This window comes from Hakea prostrata, chromosome 3 (assembly GCF_041222555.1).
Source record: "Hakea prostrata isolate BN-2017 chromosome 3, UWA_Hpros_2, whole genome shotgun sequence".
NCBI lineage: Eukaryota > Viridiplantae > Streptophyta > Magnoliopsida > Proteales > Proteaceae > Hakea > Hakea prostrata.
Window position 1 is genome coordinate 23,802,198 of NC_142602.1, and position 21,193 is coordinate 23,823,390.

At 39.9% G+C, this 21,193-nt stretch overlaps 1 protein-coding gene across 2 annotated transcripts in view; it reads right to left on the reverse strand.

Moving 5' to 3' along the window:
- Positions 1–21,193, reverse strand: part of ABCC13 (multidrug resistance-associated protein 11) — an 84,999-nt gene that overhangs the window by 35,030 nt on the left and 28,776 nt on the right. For both annotated transcript variants that reach the window (XM_089149947.1, XM_089149946.1), the window contains exons 14-23: positions 19,382–19,448; positions 12,337–12,454; positions 12,110–12,226; positions 11,938–12,018; positions 11,591–11,842; positions 10,631–10,732; positions 10,474–10,541; positions 10,109–10,240; positions 9,841–9,988; positions 6,923–7,203 (exon numbers count right to left, since the gene is read on the reverse strand). In XM_089149947.1, coding sequence (XP_089006073.1) covers positions 6,923–7,203; positions 9,841–9,988; positions 10,109–10,240; positions 10,474–10,541; positions 10,631–10,732; positions 11,591–11,842; positions 11,938–12,018; positions 12,110–12,226; positions 12,337–12,454; positions 19,382–19,448 — 1,366 coding nt within the window. The remainder of the gene's footprint in view (positions 1–6,922; positions 7,204–9,840; positions 9,989–10,108; positions 10,241–10,473; positions 10,542–10,630; positions 10,733–11,590; positions 11,843–11,937; positions 12,019–12,109; positions 12,227–12,336; positions 12,455–19,381; positions 19,449–21,193) is intronic.

Genomic DNA, 21,193 nt, shown 5'->3' on the forward strand with positions numbered 1-21,193 from the left:
AGGCCGCCTCAACCGTGAAACGGAAACACCGGGTGGATCCGTGAATCATCGGTAAACGAGACGATAGGCGATCGGTCCCACCGGCTCAATGATCCGGCACGGCCCATAGAGCGATGGCCGAGTTTCTCATTGGGCCGTTGGCGAGTTTCGGAAGCGATAAGGTTGTAGCTTAAGAAAACTTCATCCCCCACTTGATAATGCACTTCCCTACGCTTTGAATCCGTGGAATTGCACATCCTATCTTGGGCCACCCGCAGATTTGTTTTGAGATCCTCCAACACCCGATGCGCTTCGGAGGAACACATCAACCTCATCCACTTTAGATCGACCATCCTCCCAACACGAAGAGAGGGGGGTCTCGCCCATACACAACCCGAAAGGGAGTCATTTTTGTGGCTGAATGAAACGTCGTATTGAACCAATATTCGGCCCACGGTAACCAATTAATCCAGCCTTTCGGTTGGCGAGCGCAAAAACATCGAGGTAAATTTCAAGGCTGCGATTTACCACCCGTTTGACCATCCGTTTGAGGATGGTAGGCACCGCTGAACTTGAGGTTGGTACCCGCTAATTTAAAAGCTCCATCCAAAAATTACTAAGGAAGACACGATCTCGACGGAGACGATGGTTCGAGGGAACCCATGCAAGCGGATAACCTCCTGCTGAACGAGATAGCCACATCCTTGGCGGAATAAGGGTGTGAAAGAGCGATGAAATGCGCGTATTTGGATAGCCGGTCAACTACAACAAGCACGGTATCTCCACTCTTAGTCCCGGGTAACCCACCAATAAAATCCATGCTAATGTCTTCCCAAATGCGATCCGGAATTGGTAGTGGTTGAAGGAGTCCAGCGGGTTTCATGGCTTGATATTTACCGCACGACAAGCATCACAACTAGCCACAAATTCGAGGACAGCAGCCTTCATTCCTACCCAAGATACCACAGCTGCTAATCGCCCGTAAGTCCTCAAAACCCCGAATGCCCACCGAATGGGGTAGAATGATACTCGAAAGTAATTTGGGAATTAATGGTGACCCATCGGGGATGACTAACCGATTCTTATAGAGTAAGGTGCCCTTTTGAAGCCGGTAGTCGGGGTAGTCCTGGGATCCCTTCAAGAAGGCTTGAACGATCTTCCGGTAACGGTCCGAGGCGTGTACCGCGTATCTAGTCCCTCACTTTCCCGCCAAGTTGCTGTTGTCATCGAACAAAGCCGCTTATCATCCCGCGACCTTCGCGAGAGAGCATCGGCGGCTTTGTTTTCGCACCCGGACGATACAATATCTCAAAATCAAATCCCAAAAGTTTCAAGACCCACTTTTGTTGATCGCAGCCACAATGCGTTGTTCCAAAGCAAATATTTCGGACTTTTCTCGATCCGTTCGTACTTTGAAATGTCTCCCCATCAAGTAATGACGCCATTTTTGAATGGCAAGTACTATTGCCATTAGTTCTTTCTCATGCAGACTTGGTTGGCGCGAGGGGACAACACTTGGCTCCAGAGGAATGGATGGCCCTCGCACAAAACACCACCCAAAACCGAAGCACGCCCACCAAAAACTCTCGGAAACGGCACCAATACCGGAACGGTTGTCATGGGTCTTGAGGGCATTAAACGCCGGTTGTGTACCCCACCGAAATGCATCTTTCTTCAATAAGTTTGTGAGTGGAGCGGCAATTACCATAATTCGGAGAACGGGTAATATCCGGTAATCCTAAAACCCGCAAGGCTTTAAGATTGAGGGGCACCCACCATGCACTAATCTTCCGTGGTCCGCCGTGACTCGCTTTAGATATGATATGTCCTAAATACTCCAAGTAGCAACCCCAAACATGCATCGGTTGACTACAAGGTGGGGTGAGAAGTATAAAGGTGGTTCGAAATGGGCACATGTTCCTCCATGGTCTGCTATACACCAAAATATCGTCAAAAACACCAAAATAAATTGCAAGTGTTCTCGAAATACCTCATGCATTAGTGATTGAAATGTGGCTGGAGCATTCGAGAGCCCAAACGCATCACCAGAACTCGAATGCCCATTAGTGTACGAAAAGCGCTCATCACCCCGATCTAATTTGGTGGTATCCCGCAAATCAAGCTTGGAAACACCGGTCCCCAGCCATCCAAAACAAGAGAATGGGAAACTGTCAGAACCGTGAGTTTATTCAGGCACGATAGTCACGGAAACCCACCGCACCCAACCAACGACGAGGAGTAAGGACCACACAGGTCGACCAACCCGCCAACAGACAACTCGACCTCGTTGAGAATGTGGGTAACGAAGGGTCGAAATAGGTGGGTTACCCCGCAACCGACCGGTGGGCGGGATTGGTTAGAAAAACGAGCAAAGCGTAATAAATGTGACACCGGACTCTCGACAACGCTCCGACGGATGGAGGTTGAGGAACACACCGAACCACAACACCTAATGTTGTTTAATCGAGAAGGTTGGATCCCCATTTAGTTCACGCGCCCGCCACCAAAGCCAGGTTCCAAGCGCCAATCGCGACTTCCCCTAGTGCGCAGCACTACGCCCAAGAATATCAATGCTACCCAAATTGAAAGGGTAAAAATTGCACAAAACCCCCCCACGAACGAACCGACAAACCCCGACCGCAATCGTCCCACGCCCAAAGCAACCTGAAATTTTGGGATTTCCAATCCCAAGCCACCAACCGAGCACAAATTGGCGTTGCTCCACAATCGATCGAATGATGACTTCAAGCCATTTATTTGTCCCGTTAGTTCAGGTGTGTGAACGATCCCCACCAAGAGGTATAGAGTGCCAACACCCCAACGCATCAGACACCCCCGAACCGGACTATCATCGCGGGAGTAAAAGAACCAGTTGCTCGAGGGCAGATGGCCGGAGTAGGGAAGAAAATACCCTTCATATCTTGATCCGGATAACCAACGGACGCGAGGGAGCGAGTGAGTGAGATTGGAAGAGGAAGAGGGGTTCACTATTTGGTTTGGAACCAACCTAAAGCTTCATTCCCCCGAACCGATTGGTTCCTTAATATTGGTGTTGGGTGGTAAGTTAATAACACGTGAGGTTAGATTTTGGCGATGAGTGGGGCCAAAAGAGGTTTTATTTCCCCAAGTCCTCCACGGGGTCCATTATTTGGCCCAAATGGTGAGCCCAAAAATCGAACTTCAGCCCACTCATAAACCAAAAAACACCCCAACACCCACACCCCGCAATCAAACCCAAGAAACCACGCTGTGATAATCAATGCTCTGGGGAGTCTTCAGCGTCGAGTTAAATCGATAGATCATGATTCTTTCAAGTTCTCCATGATGACAATGGGCAGCAAGCGATCCATCCAGGCGCACCTTCAAAACAAAGGGGCTGAGTCTACGCGAGTTTGAGATCAAAGTACCACGACCACAGGACCCCCGTGAAATTGGACCAAGATGCAGGAAGGAAGTCTTGGTCCGGTTCGATCGACGTGCGAACGAACAGGAGTACCCATAAGGATGACGCTGATTTCCTGATAAAGAACCTAAATCCAAACTGCATGGCTTTCTCCTCATGTTTTGTGCTAGGAGTCCCATTGACTGAATCTCTTCAGAACCCAACCACCCCGCCCACGACGACCACCCCAGAATGATGGTGATGAATTTGTTAAGACGAAGAGGTTACTTAACAAGGTGGAATAACTCAAGAAAAAAAGAGACTTTGAATAAAAGTTGAAAAAAACAAATAACACAGAGAGGTGAAGAAAAGAATGGTTCAAAAAATACCCCCCTATAAATGATAATAACAAAAAAGGACTCAAAAGAAACCAACCGATGACACCAGATGATAGAGACAAATAATAAAAGACAGAAAGAGAAAGTACTAACGTTCTGGGAGGTTTCCTTTACCAACAAAATCTTCCTCTGCCTCATCCTCAATAAGCTAGATGCCTCCTTCTTTTCAAACTTTCGGCCCATCTCTCTCTGCAACCTCCATTACAAGTTCATTGCCAAATTCTTGCCTACAAAATCAAGGTTGTCATCCCTTCCCTTGTCAGCTTCATATTGTTTGAAGTATTGCTGGTAACATCCTCATATGTGCCAATACTATTCAAGGATTTGGATGCATTGTTGACAACATCCTCCTTCATGTTGAGATTGTTTAGGATTTACCATTCTTCACACTCCCATACCACTCTATTGAACATTGACCTCCACAAAGTTTCAACTCCAGCAGATGGGGACTTCATCCTTAATTTTTGGTCCCCTCCCACCTTTGTTCATTGGTTGAGTCCACATTTGCACTTCCTCCTTCTCTGTCATCACTAACAACTCTTTAACGGCCTTCTTTTAGTCTTGTATTGGTACATGTTAACTGTTAAGGTTGTACTCTTTCCCCCTTCACTCTTCTCCCTACTCCTGAAATTTCTATCCACAATCATCCAATCCAAAACTGACCAGCACCTCATCACCCCTATCCCAAAGTGTAAAACCCTTGAACTAACCTAGCTCGCCTTTGTTAATTGATCTTATAATCTTTCCCTAAGTCTCCCACCCTTCAATCCCTTCCGTTCTCTCTTCCCTCTCCCTCATAGAGTCTCTCTTTGGCCTCTAAGTCAACTTGGAAAAATCCCACTTGTTTTTAGATGGTGTCTCCTTGATAACCAAGGCCTCTCTCCTACAACTCACGGGCTTCCCTTTGGGTTCCCTCCTTGTCACCTACCTTGGGCTGCCCATCATCCCTAGCAGACTCACCAACATTGTTCCCAAATGCTCGAACAAATCCGTGGAAAGCTCCAACTCTAGAAAGGCAAGTTACTCTCTTTTGCCAGTAGGGTTGTCCTGATAAGAAAATACTCTAGTACTCCTACCTCTATGGATGTGGTATCTTCTTCATCCCTAAGGCCACTATCCATGCCATGGAAGCCCTCTTTTGTGCTCTTCTTTGGAAAAGGCTAAGAATCATCTTGCTTCCTTCACCTCGTCAGTTGGTCCATTGTCTGCCTCACCAATCTGAGGGTGGCCTTGGATTTCATCAGATTCGTGATTACGACAATAGCTTTCTATTGAAACTCATTTTGAAGATCTCCACTAAGCATGCCTTCATTTTGGTCAACTAAGTTTACCCCTACTTGTTGAGATCAAACTCCATATGGACTCTCCCCTCCTTCCCCCTCCCCCCCACCCCACCCAAAAAATAAAAAAAATCTCTTGGGTCTAGAGGAAGCTCCTCTTCCTAAGACCTCTTTTTCTCCTACAATCTCCACTCTAGGTCATTGATGGATTGATGGTACCCGCACCTACTTTTGGTTGGACATCTAACACCCTTTAGTGTCCTCTACAATCTTCTAGGCACCGCTAGGTTTACGCAACTTAAATCTTGAAATTGACTTTATTCTCTGACTTCATTTTTTCAACTCCTGGGTTCCCCCCTCTCCTCCCCTCTATGTGTCACTCAAGTTTGGTCCATCCTTCCGCCTAGACCACCTTCTCCAATGGCACCTTCTACTCCTCATTTGCTTGGAACCTTACCTGAACACCTATTCAACCGATTGCTTCGTGGCCTTTGGTTTGGTTCAAATGCCACATTCCCCCCATACCTTCACTGATTGGAGAGCCTTTTTGTCACCTTTGTTTCCCTACCCAGATATTCTTCATTCACCGACGCCTCTCTGTCAGCCCCTATTGCATCATTTGTTGGAATTGCCCTAAAGATGTCAACTACATCTCCTCTCTTGCCCCTTCTTGCAGTCCTAATGGAGAAAAGTCATTGCCTCCATTTGGCCGCGCTATAGATGCTCCTTTGGATTCTCTACGGATTGCTTATGGCTCTTGAGATCATTCTCCATCTCATCTATCTATGATTTGCTGAAAAAGTTGGTGTTTAATGCTACAATCTTACTTATGCTGGGAACGGAACCTTATAAGATGGACCACCAAATCCAAATATCTGGACTTGATTTGGAAAGCCATATTCTTTGATGTCTCTACTAGGCTTTTTAGATTCTTCCCCACCCCCACCCCCCACCCCCCAATTTTGGACACACCAAGGAATAGGTTGATTGTTGTTACCTACGGTCCAAGCTCTCCCCTATTGCTGCCTAGTCGGTTGAAGCCCTTTTCCCCCTCTTCTTGTACAGTCCTTGCTTTCTTCCCCTTTGGGGTTTTGGTGATGAATTTTTTCATTCAAAAAAAAAAAAAATAATTGTTTCATGGTTGAGGAGTGATGGGGCTCTAGTTGTGGTTCACAGATTAGGAGGCATGGATACTTCAGTACTTCAGGGTTTCTAGTTTTGGGGGATAGATTTACAAAGAGGAAACAGTGGCTAAGGAATAGGAGAAGGAGATAGGGAGTTCCTTCCAGTGGTTCTGCCTTTGGCTGCAAATCATATCTCTGCAGATTGTCACCATCATCGAGGTTGTGGCGGTTGGGGAATAGCAGGAAATAAGGAGTTAATAGCAGTTGTTCTGCCGCTGGCTGCGAAACATATCTCTGCAGATTGTCATCACCATCAAGGTTGTAGCGGCTGGGGAATAAGAGGAAACAGAGAGTTCCTTCCAGTGGCTCCGCCCCTAGCTGCAAAACATATTTTGTGCAGATTTTTGTCACCATCAAAGTTGCAGCAGTGGAGGTGGTCAGAGGTTACTACAGTGATCCCAAAAAAGGAAGGACCCAAAAAAGAAGAAGTGGGTCCCACCCTTTTGTATTGAAAAAAAACCACAGCAAAGGATAGGCAGTGTTGATTTTTACAATCAAAGGTAAAATTGTCAACCCATAGTCTCATATTCTTTTGTAACACAGTTAACTAAAGTAGATACAGTAGTAATTGTCAAAAATGAAGGGTATGTTCATATAATTGTCAGATAAGCCAGCGAATGTCCAGTAATTTAATCAAATTCTATATCAAAGTCCAAGCAATAAGAAAAGAAGAGAAAAGAAAAAAGGAAAAACTAGTACTTGTATACGCTGAGCTCAACTTTTCCCTCTTTTCTCAGCTCAATTTCAATCGACTCTTGTGCTTCCCCAGAAATGTTCACACCAGTTTCTTCTTGGATATTTTCTTCAACTTCAGCCGAAGTGCTTCTGCCACTTTCTTTTCTTACAATGGGAGATGAAATCTCTAATTCTTTTGTTGAATAGATTGTTGAATAGGGAGATACTGAAAACTCTGATAAGCTCCCCACCCACTTCAAATGTCCTTTATCCATGATCACAATCATGTCAGCAGAAGATATTGCCTGCAGTATGAACACAAATAGTAAATATCTTTTGCCAAACTTCTTAAACGGATATACTATATTCCTGATGAACATATGCACAACTCAACCAGATCTTGCCTCATTTACCTAACCTTGGATGTCTAATGATCTTAGTCAATTACGTGATAAGAGCAAGCTTACCATGATCACGAGAAGCACATTATCTTGAAAGGAATACTTATGGCAAAATTTGTATGAGACTTGCAACATGATGTCAATTATACTTACAGAAGGATTCTGGATAACAGGGGAATAATTATCTGAATGATTGCTATATTCTGACCTAGCCATACACTAATTCTCTAGCAGGTGCGAAATTCCACCCAAAAAAAGTAGATGAGAAACATGCTACATATCAAGACTGTTGAAGACACTGACCAACATCTATTATTTGCTACAGATGTATTGGTTAAATGCATACCATGGAACTGGATGCATGGATTTTTCAGAAGCTTCCTAGCATATCATTGAAGCTTGCTCCCATTTTTCATCTAAATGATTCCCACCACATCTTCCTCTACCCAGCCAACCATCTATAGATGCTGCCAGCAGCATCATGTCAGTGTGGACCACTGGGTAGTTCTTCACAGTTTGGCCTTATTAATGTAGATTCAAACTGGTCCTTAGCAAGAAGTCTAGGGCTAGGTTTTATATTTGGCCTTTGATCCCAAGGGTCTTCAGTTTAATAGGTCACCTTTAGGGGGGCTTAAAGTAGGCATAGTTAGGTTAGTCACATACCAAATATCCTTTGCAAACCTTCATAAGACCCAAATCTACCATACATCAACATATCATCCAAAAATCAAGATACCTTCACTAAGGGACTTCCCATAAGTTGCCTCGCATAGTAGCATAACCAAGATATCAATCCTAACCTTAAATTTGACATAAAACACAATTTTGACCATTTAGACAGCACGCCCGTAGAAGGTCTTGGAAGAATTGGCTCCAAATTGATCTCCTACCATTTTAGGAATGTTTAGAGAGTATCTCATGGTTGAAGATTGGGAACTAGGAGTAGACAATGCATTCAAGACTTTAGAAATCAAGTTTTTGGATCAAATTCTTTTATGCAGCTGCATAGATCAACTATTGTCAGGGTTTTGGTGTCAATTATCTAGGTAAAAAATTGACTTTTACAACAGGTAACTTGAAGGTGACTATTATCATCCAAAGTGGTTGGAGATTAATCTTGCTTCAAGGTTTCAAGATTAAGCATCAAGTTTCAGGGTATTGGTTATTCCTCTTTATCTTTAGTACACAACGCTTATCCGGAGGCCTCCAGCACTGGGTTCGCCCTTTTAGTACACAATGCAACTTTATTTCATTTTGTGTTAGATTAAATGTCTGAACCATAAAAGAATGTCATCAGTGAAGGTTGTTCCCTTGGGGAATGCTACAGTAAATTATATTTGTAACAACCTAAGGATGCTAAATATCTATGCTCCTAAAGAGGGGAGTGTTAGTACTTATTAGAGATCATTTAGTGTTTGATTCTAGTCAAAGGGCTGTCTAGGGATCGCGTTTCACTTGGATGATTCTTATCTCCATAATGTGCCACTTCATACAAATTTAATGAAGTGGGGCTCCACCACTATTCTTACTGTTCTCTTCCTCTTTGCTTCTTCAGTTCTTCCTCTCTTTTAATATTATTTACAAAGACGATAGGAAAAGGAAAGCCAACTTAGACTAGGAAGCTACCTAGAAAATAAGCATAACAGTGCTAAGGACTCATATGGAAACAACTTCCAATTGTGGGTTACACACAATACTCTACTGCTGGCTATAGGAATACAGGAATCAAGTAACAGCAGCACACAGGACACTCTATGGTACCGACTACAATATCTCAACATGTAGTTCAAGAATGAGTGTAGACATAATGCCCCTGAGCACATGGAGCTCTTCTTTTTTCCCCTTTTTTTTTTTTTTTTTTTTTTGGGGGGGGGGGGGTTTAATATTTTGTATCCATCAAGGACTTATACACAATTATGTCCAAGTTCTGTCCTTGGCAGTTATTATGGATTTTGTCCTTACATATATTTACTGTTAATTGATCCCTTGTAAATAAAGGTGGACAACTCAGTTAAAATCACTTTAACTGTAGGTCCAGTTTTGCCTCTTCTTCTCTTTCCATATTTCTCCACACAGGTACTGGTACATCCAGTTCTGATACAATAACAGGCTCAAATCCAATTCAATTTTTGCATTACCATCAAGAATCATATAAACATTTTGTTTATTACATTTCTGCCCAATTTATTTAAATGGAATCTAATATGTCTAGACAAGAAGACATTCTATGTGATCTAGGACATTCTATACTACATACAGATTAATTATAGCTCAGAAATAGGCCTTGCTCTAATAGGTTACCTAATGAAATACAACCAAATAAGAAGAAACTTAAGCAGATAACCATAGTATGTTGCCTATAATCAACATGTATTCACATCCATTTGTACATGTACCTCCCAAGAGAAGGTAAAAGATTCATTACAGTTCCATACGGCTTACTCTCAGTATTCATGTCAAGGTGGAAACATAGTTTTGGATGTGCTTCATAGCACATAAACTTAGCTCATGTAGAAGTACTTGGGTTTTTGAAGGAAAAACCTGAATATTGTGAGTACAAATAACTCGTGTACTTTTGTCCATTAGAGGACCCTGTATACAATTGTATAATATCCAATGAGCCACTTGAGAGTCAACTGCACTGAGAACATCATCAAGCAAGAATATGTCGGGTCCATGATACACAGCCCTGTAAATTTCATGATTAGTTTCATGAGAAGGATCTTAGTAAAAAATTAAAAACTTATACTTTAGTGTTAGCTTGTGTAAAATTAGCAATAACAGAGTAGCAGAATGTGAAGTATTCTACCTTGCCAGTGCAAGACGTGCCCTCTGACCACCTGATATGTTAACTCCCTTCTCCCCAACATAAGCTAGGTCTCCACCAAGCATGTGTGAAATATCTATATCCAGCGCACATGCCTGTAGTACCTCTTTATATCTTCTCACAATAGAAAATCAAGAAAAGGAACAAGCTTCGTATCAGGTTTTTCCTTCCAAAATAATTTTTTAAGCCACCAATTAAAAAGATAGCAAGGGTCTCCTACTTCTATTGCATATCATAGAATCATATGAGAACTAGACTTCTAACAATTGGAGACTGGGAATAGAAAACAAAGAAAATGGAAAAAGCGATCCAAAAATGATAAATATTTTAAATTGATGCATGTCAACCTTTCTGCATGGTAGTCCTTCCCAAGCAAGACATTATCACGTATTGTGCCTGACAGGATCCACGGAACCTACAATATAGATATGAAATACCCAATAGTAATTTCATGTAACAAGAAACAAAAAAAACAAATGAGGCTATGCCTAGAGGATATGTAACCTGTGGAACATATGCTATCGATCCAAGTGAATGTATGGATCCATGGGTGAGTTGCATTTCTCCCAAAATTGAATTCAACAGGGATGATTTACCTGAACCAACCTGATCAAGGATATTCATAGCCAAAAGTTGAGGTGAAATCAGTGGATGTATTAAGAGTTCTTTACAAGCAAACTACAAAGAAATTTAAGATAACCAGTGAGCTAAACAAGTGCCATCATTTTTTACAGGGACAAACCATAACCTTATCCCATCTCAACGAAGTTGGCTACATGGGCCTCAGAGAGACTGATAGTAATAAAAATACGAGAGCTAAAGGGAACTAAAAATGACATAGAAAAGAGATCAGGTAAGGGAATAAGTCAAGAGTAGTAGTCAAAGTAGCATCCCACGAACATCGGGTTGGTTACACGGGCCTTTTCCTCCAAACAACTCCATTCACTATCATACTAGGATCTAGCCCTATGCCGCTACCACATGCATGTCCTCACCACTTCTCCAATGGTCATTTAAGGTCTAGCCCGCCATATGTATTTCATATCTTACATTCCATATAAACAGAATGTGAGGACTCAAGTCATAAAAGTTAGAAAATCTAATAACTAAATGCATATAGGCCCGAGATTGAGTAAAACTTTGGAACAGAATTCACATGGCAGAATTCAAATAGATGTCAACTTACAGCCAACCCACCCTAATTTCCATCCTACTGATAGAAAATTAAACTCCAATTTCATTGCACTCCAGGTATCTAACCCAATCAAAGCTATAGAGATTGGGTCTTTTGTTTTTTTTTTTGTGTGTGTGTGTGTGTGAGAGAGAGAGAGAAAGAGATGACAGACTGTGTGTGTGTGTGTGTGTGAGATGACAGACTGAAAGAGAAGAGTGCTTTGCTGTATTCACAATGAGATGTCAGAATGCAGAATTTAAGAAAGAAGACAAAGTATAGGGATCAATTACCTCTCCAATCACTACAATAAAGAAGCCCTTAGAAAGGTTTAGAGTTATTTGCTTCAACACTGAGCTCTGTTCATCATCACTTTTTGACCAACAACAGCATGCATCCCTGATGACAACCGCATTATGTTGAAAGGTGCAATCAGGCTGGCCAATGTGGAGTAATGTTGATGAAGAACCAGCTATCTGTACTGATTCTGAACTATGTTCAGAGCAGGAAAGGAAGCTGTTAAGCCGCCTGGTAGATATGAGGGCCTGGATTGTGACACAAACAAGGTGCATTTGAGTAAAAAAGCTTTAAAATATTGTGATGGCAGGCTATATTTGAAAACAGCATGGTGAAAACTCACATCAATCAACCCATTAATGACCCATGGGAGTGAATTTAGTGGAGAGATCAAGGTATTGAATAGAGCAACACATGTGAACACCTGAAAATATATCAAGAGATGCATCAGTTTGCAGAAGCATGATATAATTTTCCTGAAGTACTGTTTGGAAACATCAAGTTGATAGCAATACTGTCGCAGCATCTAGTGTATTCCCCATCAATGTGAAGACTCCAAATGTGAAGAGGGAGAAAAGTGTTGGAGTAGTTGCCCAAAAAAACACACACCATGCATCCAAATACTTTCGTGTCTGACAGGAATTGTAAACAAGTATTAGAATTAACTCTTTATTCAAAAGAAAGCTGGATATTTTTCAATTGAGCAGAATGGAAAATCTGAGCATTGGTAATGGTAACATACAGATAAGTATTTCACTTCCATGGATCTAGTCTCCATCAACGAATTGGTAAATAGAAGTTCCCAGCCATACATCTTCAAAGTACGAATATTTGTCAAAAGTTCTCCTGCCCTTCTGACCCTGTCTTGCAGAAGGCATGTTATTGAATGCACAATTATTGGCCTAACGCGATGTTTATCGGTGGAGTTCTTTGAATATTACACTGAATATAGCATATGAAGTACACGATGGTGTCAACTTGTGAGATCCCCACATTGGATGTGAGTGGTATTGTGGTAGTACCAACTACCAATCACATTCTTACTTCGGTATGGGAAAAAGTGGCACATCACCCCCAAACTAATTGAAACTCCACAAGCATCCTAAACTGAATAAGTTTATTCACCATTTTGAGATCTAAAGTCTGCAATAAAATATGATGCTTTAGATTCTTGTTGGATCCCACATCTGCCATGAGTGGAATCCCCATTTGATTTATATTGCTAATAGTACCTCCACTATATAGATTGGCCAATTATAGAACGGGGGAAAGATTTTAATATTCAAATCTAGATGTCACAGCCAAGGACCATAATCTCTTTTTTGTTTTCTTTGGTGATCAGTACACATTGCACAGGATGAAAAGCCATAAATAGCCTTCTTCTTGAAAAATACAGAAACTATCAGAAAACCACCAGTGAAATTGTCAAGAACAAAAGAGGGTTAGTTTCTTTCTATTTCCATCATAGTTATCAAAACGTCGCCTAGCATCCAGGTGTTCTTCAAGGGTCATGGAGTGCAAGCGCTTTATAGAAAAGGCTCTATTTTAATTATTTTTTTTAACTTTTTTGGTTTTATTCTGTGTACTATACTCTTACTGGTTTTTTCTAGCTGCTTTTCATACTCTATGATGCAACAAATCATTGAAAACAAAATAGAATAAAACTATTTAACCTTTCAATCTATTTTATAGTTGTTAGAAAATAAACTTTAATCAACCAAAACAGTGCAATAACAAGGAGAACTGAGAAGAAGAAAGAATAAGAATTAGTAACTAACATAAAATATAAACTATACTTTATAGAAACTCCCAAAACTTGTTTAGCAAGATTTCTATGTTAGAAATAGAAAGTAGAGTAGCTTATCTAAAAAGGAAACAAGCATCACTGGCATAATACTATTCATGTTACTATTTACGTGAACACTAAAACAGCCCATTGTTCTTTTGTATACTTCAACACTCCCCCTCAAGTTGGAGTATACACAAAGAAACTCCAGCTTGCACAATATGAATAAACTTGAAAGGTAGCACCAATCATGAATTATGTAGCAATAGCAGACGTCGACAAACCACCAATAATGAGAACAATTGGTGATCCATAAATATAATAACATCAACGGCACTATCCAAATAATGCAATAGTAAGGAGGAATATCCACACTAATTCTTCAAAATTACAGCTCCATTGTTCATATAAGCACTTTGCAAGAAGGCAAGTAGTTGGTAAAGTATGGGTAGGTAAAAGACAGTATTGGCTAATGTGGACCAAGTAGGTACGTAAAAGACATTATTGGTTACTGTGAACTAAGTAGGTGAGTAAAAGACAATATAAGTTACTACAGACCAAATAGCTAAAAGGTAGTATAGGTTATTACAAACCAAATAGATAGGTAATGGTAGGTAGGTAAAGGTATCTTTTAGAATCTCACTTGGGAGGACAAAGATCTTCACACATAATATCCTTCAGCACTCCACGTGGACAATTAATAACAACCAATTGTCCAATATAAAAAGATCCTAGGAAACAATTTCCAATGAGACCTCTATGGTAGATATAATCTTCATTCTTCTAGCAAGTCTAAATCCAAGAAACAACTTCCAAACTCTCCCCATGATAGAATAAGATAATGGTAACATTGTAATAAACCAGAATTTTTCAAGGGGTTCCTGGTAAATATATAAGTGCAATGGCAATTATGTAATAAATTAGATTATCAAGAGGCTAGATGTAAATAAAGAAGTGATGGACATAAAAGGAACTAAATTTATAAATGGAGGAGACATAGTTGCAAGCCTAAATTTAGGAAACAAATACTAATGGAAACACAAAATAAAGCAAGTCTGGAAATTATCGAATTGAAACAGAAATCGGAATTAGGAACAAAAGCAGAAACTAGAAGTAAGAGAAAAACCAGAAAACAGAATAAAAAACATAACAGGGAAGCAGAATCAGGAAACAGAATAAAAACTCACCAGGAATTGGACCAAAAGTGATCCCAAAACTGAACCAAGAAGTGAATCTAGATTTGAACCAAAACTGTCCAAAAATTGAACCCAAAACTGACCCAACATTGAACGAATATGAACAAAAAACTAACCAAAACTACATCTTCTTCCTCATGGAACAAGAGAAATATCAGAACTTTTAAAAAAAATGACATATTAATCCTAGAGGAGAGGGAAGGAACGGAGGGGAGCAGATTGCACAAATTGCACAAAGAGGAACCACCAGCACTGCCACAGCCAAACTAATTGCTAAAAGCAAAGTCAAAGCAAGGACAAGAAAGACTAGATCTCACAAACAGATCGTAGATCTCATGAGAGAACTCAAAGTCAGCTTGCAAAAAATTCATAAACCAGAAAATATATTGCAAAAAACTCAGTACGCAAATAAGATATAGAGAACCAGTACTTCCAATCCAAGCAAAACTTCCATTGGAAGGTCAGAAAACAGAAAACGAACTACTGAATTTCATTATACTTTTTTATTATTATTATTATTTTGAATGTTAAATCTCCATGGGAACCCCAGTTCAATTAATAGTTTGTCATCTTCCTTGAACTAGGGTTCTGTTATTCAAACTGAAAATCTAAACGGCTCTCAAACCGGTAATCATAGAGAGAAACAAATGTTGATTAAACCTACTCTGATACCATGTTAGAAAATAAACTTTAATCAACCAAAACAATGCAATAACAAGGAGAACTGAGAGAGAGAGGGAAAAAAAAAAGGAGAAAAGAAAAGAAGAAGAAGAAGAAGAAGAAGAAGAAGAAGAAGAAGAAGAAATAATAAAAATTTATAAGAATCACATAAACCTGCAATTCTAGCTTAAAACTCCTAGAATCGCAGCCTCTTATTTATAGATATCAATAGTCTAAGATTACAACTTGAGAAACAAGCCATCTTGTCCTCTAAAAAAGGAAATAAAGAGCACAACTTATGGACATAATTTTATAGTCTTCTAACTCCTAAAATCTGTCCAAAATAGAAAGTATTGAAAAATGAAAGTTCTAAATTAATAACTAACAGAAAATAGAACCTATGCTTTATAAAAACTTCCAAAACTTGTGTAGCAAGATTCCTACGTTAGAAATAGAAAGTAGAGTAGCTTATCTAAAAAGGAAACAAGCATCACTGGCATAATACTGTTCACGTTACTATTCATGTGAACAGTAAAACAGCCCATTGTTCTTGCGTATACTTCAACAATATTTTAAACTTGTCAATGTTATGTGTGTACATTATCTCACATAGAATCATCCAAACAAACAAGAGCGAAGAGAGATGCTCCTCTTGCCAAAAGAAAACATCGAATTAGAAATTCCATATGTTGTTCCTACACATGTTCGACCACTTCTTATTCAAAGAAGAAAATTAAACCACTAGTTTTATTCTTTCTTATACAGTCTTAAGTTCCATTTCTTCTTTCTTATTTTGATTTTTTTCCTGTTGACTAATATGTTTAGTTTTAGTGAGTCTATGAATGCTTTTAATGATTCTTTCATTTTTTTTTTTTGGATGAATAAATAAATATATTAAAGAAACGAGAGCAAAACAACAAGGCCTCTAAGGAGAGGACCAAAAAGCAGAACTAAGACCCCAGGAAACAACAATGAGCCTGTTCCTTGGGGTGTCATCAACAGGGGGATGGGGAATAGCAGTCAGCCTAGAAGAGACATCAAAATGGATGGCACTCCAAATCCTATCTATGGTTCGGGATTTGGAAGTCCATATCCTAAGATTACGCTCCCACCAAAGGTGATGGATCAAGGCACAGTACACTAGCTTACCAATCTGATCACAAATGGAAGAGCCTGGAAAGGATCTCAAAATCCAAGACCAATCTCGAAAAAATCCATAGGATCGCCTCGAACGAGGCCAGATGGAAGAAATGGCTTTTTCCCTGATAGATTTGGTTTTTTCCCAGATGATTCTTTCATATTATTTAGAATATACTGAGAGATATACTATATAATATTTATCATGTTAGTTTGCAATAAAAATTATTTATATACAGTGGCAGGCCTTGGTGTAATGGCTCATGGACCATAGTTATAGCCCCGAGGTCAAGGCATCAAAACAACCTCTCAGTAAAACTGTTAGGGTAAGACTGCGTAGGAAAACGATCCCCTGGGATTTTGCTCATGAGGAAAGCCTTAAGCATCGGGTTCGCCTTAAAAATAACACTAAAATGCCTTGTTCATCGAGGTGATGCCTTATGGCCTCGATATTGCCAAAGTGCTTAGGAAGACCTCAAACACCACGGTCACCATAACTCCTTGCCATGAGATCCATTCTTCACTCTTGATGAAATTATGTAACCTAATAACTACCAAGTAGACTCAACAGAGATCAGCACTCCTCCAGTTCCATTTCCTTAGAACTCCTAATTGGACATCAAATGATGCCCCATTCGCAAATCCAAATCATTAACTGACCAACATAGCAGGAAACATAGAATCAATAGACATGGGCATTTGTCAAGTACTGAACAAAATTGATGCAAATATTCTCAGTGGGTAACTCATCTAAAATTTCATTATCACTTCCCATACATTCTGAGGGACTACAAGATGTTCATAGACAACTCGTGATCTTCTTAAATTGCGCATGCCAAATATCTTTGTTTACATGGTATGTTTGCTTTTAAACCACTGGATATACTATGCAACTACACTAGTAATTTAGGAAAGATTGTGGCAATGTTTGATTATAAGCACCACCATGAAATCAGTAGGATAACAAAAAAAACCCAAAAGGAGAGAAGAGAAACTATATATACAAAAAGGGGGAGGGGAGGGAAAAACCCTTAACTAGTGAACTATAGGGAAGAGCCTAGACCCCAGGCAACAACAATGAGCTTATTCCTTGGGGAATACTCAATTGGGGGAGGGGGAAGCATCTGCAATTTAAAGAAGACACCAAAGTAGATGCTCCAAATCGAGTCCAAAGACCAGGAAATGGAGGTCCATCTACTGAGGTTTCTCCCCCACCACAAGTGGGGAGCAGCAAGTAGCAGCTCCAAAAACTAGCTTACCAGCAAAGTCACAAATAGAGGAGCTAGAGAATGATCTTACGATCCAAGAGCAATCACGAGCAAATCCAAAGGATTGGTAAAAGCGGTCCAAATGGAGGCTAAGCCACTCCCCAAAAGGGAACAGGTGAAGAAAAGGTGGTCAAGGACTTCCTTATAGTCCCAATAAAGGACAGGTATCTGGTGGTGGATAAGAAAAGTCTAGGTAGGAAGACAGTCATTGAGGGACCTCCAAATTATAATGGTTGGTGTGGGATGTGACCTTTGAACCAAACCAAGGGGGTCCAAGGATTTTTGGCTAGGGGAACAATAATGTTCCAGGCAGAGGTGCTAGAGGAGGTTGGGAGCCAGATGTATCTATCATAGGGGAGGGCATAAGGGGGGGAGGAAGGAACAAACCTGTGTGAGACTGAAGTGGCAAGCCTAATCATATAGTTGAGACTTGTTGGTCTAGGCATGCAAAGCCAGATGATCTCGATAGTTGGCCAATCATGGAATGCCTGATGGTGGTTCTGATATTTTGCCTTCCAATGCTAGCAAACTTGACCTGTCTTCAGGTGATTTATTCTCCAATTTCCATTAAGAGGTTCCTCAATTGATGCATAGGTTACAAAATCTTGAGACATCCACCTCTTTGTTGGGACTTCCAATTCAGCTGCAACTTTGGCTCATGCAGATTCACCTACTTTCTTGACTACTACATCTGAACCCTAAATTATGGATTCATGGGCTTCTGCACGTATGACTAGTAAATATCATTATTTGATTCTTTTTCTGATAATCCCCACAATACACCTGTCATTCTTGCAAATGGCACATCAAGTCCAATTACTGCCTGATATTGATAGGAGGTCTACCGTCTACCACAGGTTATTGCATGTTCGCTGGTGGCAACCTTGTCCCATGGAGAAGAAAGAAGCAAAAGACTATGGCAAGGTCCAAAGTTATGGTTGAGTATAGATAGAGCCACAGATCAGGCAGCGTCCAAGTTAATGTGGTTGTCACTACTTCAAAAGTTGGAGTTTCAGCTACTAAAGTTATGAAGATGTTCTGTGAAAATTAAGCTGCAATCAATATAGCAACCTAGTATTTCACAAGAAGACAAAACACAAGTTGATTGTCACTTGGTGATGGGAGAAGTCTTGAAAAAGGTGGTTGATACTCTTTAATTTTCTTCTGATATATTGGATGATATATTTAAAAAGCCTATATCTTGTACTGCTTGCTGGAGAGGCTGTCTAAGCTGGGCATGAGTGAGTTATATGCTTCAGCTTGAAGGATAATGTTCGAATTATCAAACCAGATATTTCAGCATATAGTTCTGGGTTTAAGATCTTTTATGCAATTTTTAGCGCTCATGGGCACAGTTGTACTCTTCTAAGTGGTCTTTTACATTTCTAATCAAAACTACATGCCTGTTTTCTCCTGAAGACTTCCGGCCTTCTCTCCTCTTTCTCTTGTCTTACTAACTCCTGTTACCTGCATTTGATAGTCTTTCATATCTTTTCTAATGCAAATCTTTATTGATGTCAGTGTTTCCAGACATGAAGAAAAAGTTCAAAAAGATTCCAACTATAAAGCAAGAAAAATCAGGGTTAGACCAATAATAGTGTTGGTCAATACATTAAGACAGATCCTTCAAACAGACCAAGGATAGCATACCTATTGAGACTTGAGAGGACCTATAAATTGCCACAGAACTGAGGAATACAACATGAACTCTAACATATAGAATAGAACATTATTATATACCTCTCATCCTTTTGTTTCATCATCTTCTCTGTTGCTCTTGCGATCAATGTAGCAATCCATCTGTTAACTGCAAACAAGAAGTAAGGATTTCAAAACCCTCAGCCAGCCAAATATGCTCAAACAACATTACTGAAACTGTAAACTGAACATCAGCTTCATTGATTATCACTTCCCACTGTTCCAAGAACAATTAAGGTCCAAAGTAATTCTGGTTTTTCCCAATATCAAAGTTACATCATATTTGGAAACCTGTGCAAGGGAAAACCTTGAGTAATGGCATAGTTATTACTACCATCAAGCTGATCGTCAACCAGTTGGATGTGACTTTGCCAGAGTTTTACAGCCCAAAGTAGTTCAGGAAAAACTCACCTTTTTTTTGGATGAAAAAACTCACCTTGTTTCTCCTAATCTTAAGGATAATTCTTCCAAATGTCTTTTTAGTGTATCTTGTGTCTCACTGATACAATAGAAAGAGAAAAAAAAAATTCCCATCCCACAATTGAAGGGTCAACATCTTGCTTCAGAGAAGAGGTTGTTTCCATGTTTTGAATGAGTAACAAACATGCATTCCTTCTTTTGAAATGTTTCATTTGTTATTAAGACAAAGGTAACAAAACTACTCATCACACAAACAAAAAAAAACAACAGACAACAGGTTGCAATAACACAATTTAACCAATCTGCCAAGTTTCCGTCTCAGATATAATACATTCCTTAAAATCCTAGTTCTAATACAATAGTCAAATAAAATTTGTTGAGACTATCAATTATGGTAGAATGGCTTGAATGAATCAATGTGATTCCCAAACCCTTTATTTATATTGATACAAAGAATTTTAAGTTATGTAAATACTAAATACCCTTACTTAGGCAACAAGAAAATAATAAATTGAATGAGTAAAAAGAAGCAAACCAACCAACACTCACCCTCAAGTTGAGGCAAAGATGTTAGTCATGCCCAACTTGCCTACAATAGGGAAGAAGTCTCCCTCCTTCAAATCGTAAGTGAAAATATCAGCCACTGGGTCTCAAGACCTTACAAAAGGCATACAGATCAGCCCTTATTCTAGCTTTCCTTTGACAAAAAAGCTATTGATTTCATTGTGTTTGGTTCGATCATATTGCATAGGATTATTGGCAATACTAATGGCAGCCTTATTGTCACAATACAACATCACAAGGTTTGGTACTTCAACTCCAATGTCTTCCAGTAGACTTTTCAACCACAGTAACTAATAAGCTCCACGAAACATAGCTCTATATTCAGCTTTTGTGTTCAACAAAGCTACCACATTTTGTCTTTTACTCCTTTAAGTAATTGAGTTACCTTCAACAAAGGTACAGTAACCAAAAACTGATTTCCTGTTAGGAGATCTAGCCCAACCTGCATCAGTATATGCTTCCACCTTTAAATTATCTGTCGGTGATAATAGTATCCTTTCCCAAGAGTTTCCTTCAAATATTGTAGTATTCGAGTAAATATATTTATATGAGCTGAATATGGATCATGCATGAACTGACTTACTAGCCCGACGGCATAAGCAATATCAGACTTGGTATGGGACAAGTAGAGAAGCTTCCTTACCAGCCTTTAATATCTTCCTTTGTCCACTAGTTCTCCCTCTTTCTCCTTAAGTTTAGCTCTAGCCTCAACAAGGGTGTCAATTGCCTGACCACCCAACATTCCCATTTCTAATAATAAATCTAGAACATACTTCCTCTAGGATAGGTATATACCCTTCTTTAATTCGGCCACCTTAATTCCTAAGAAGTACTATAGCTTTCCTAGATCTTTAATCTCAAAAGCTTTGC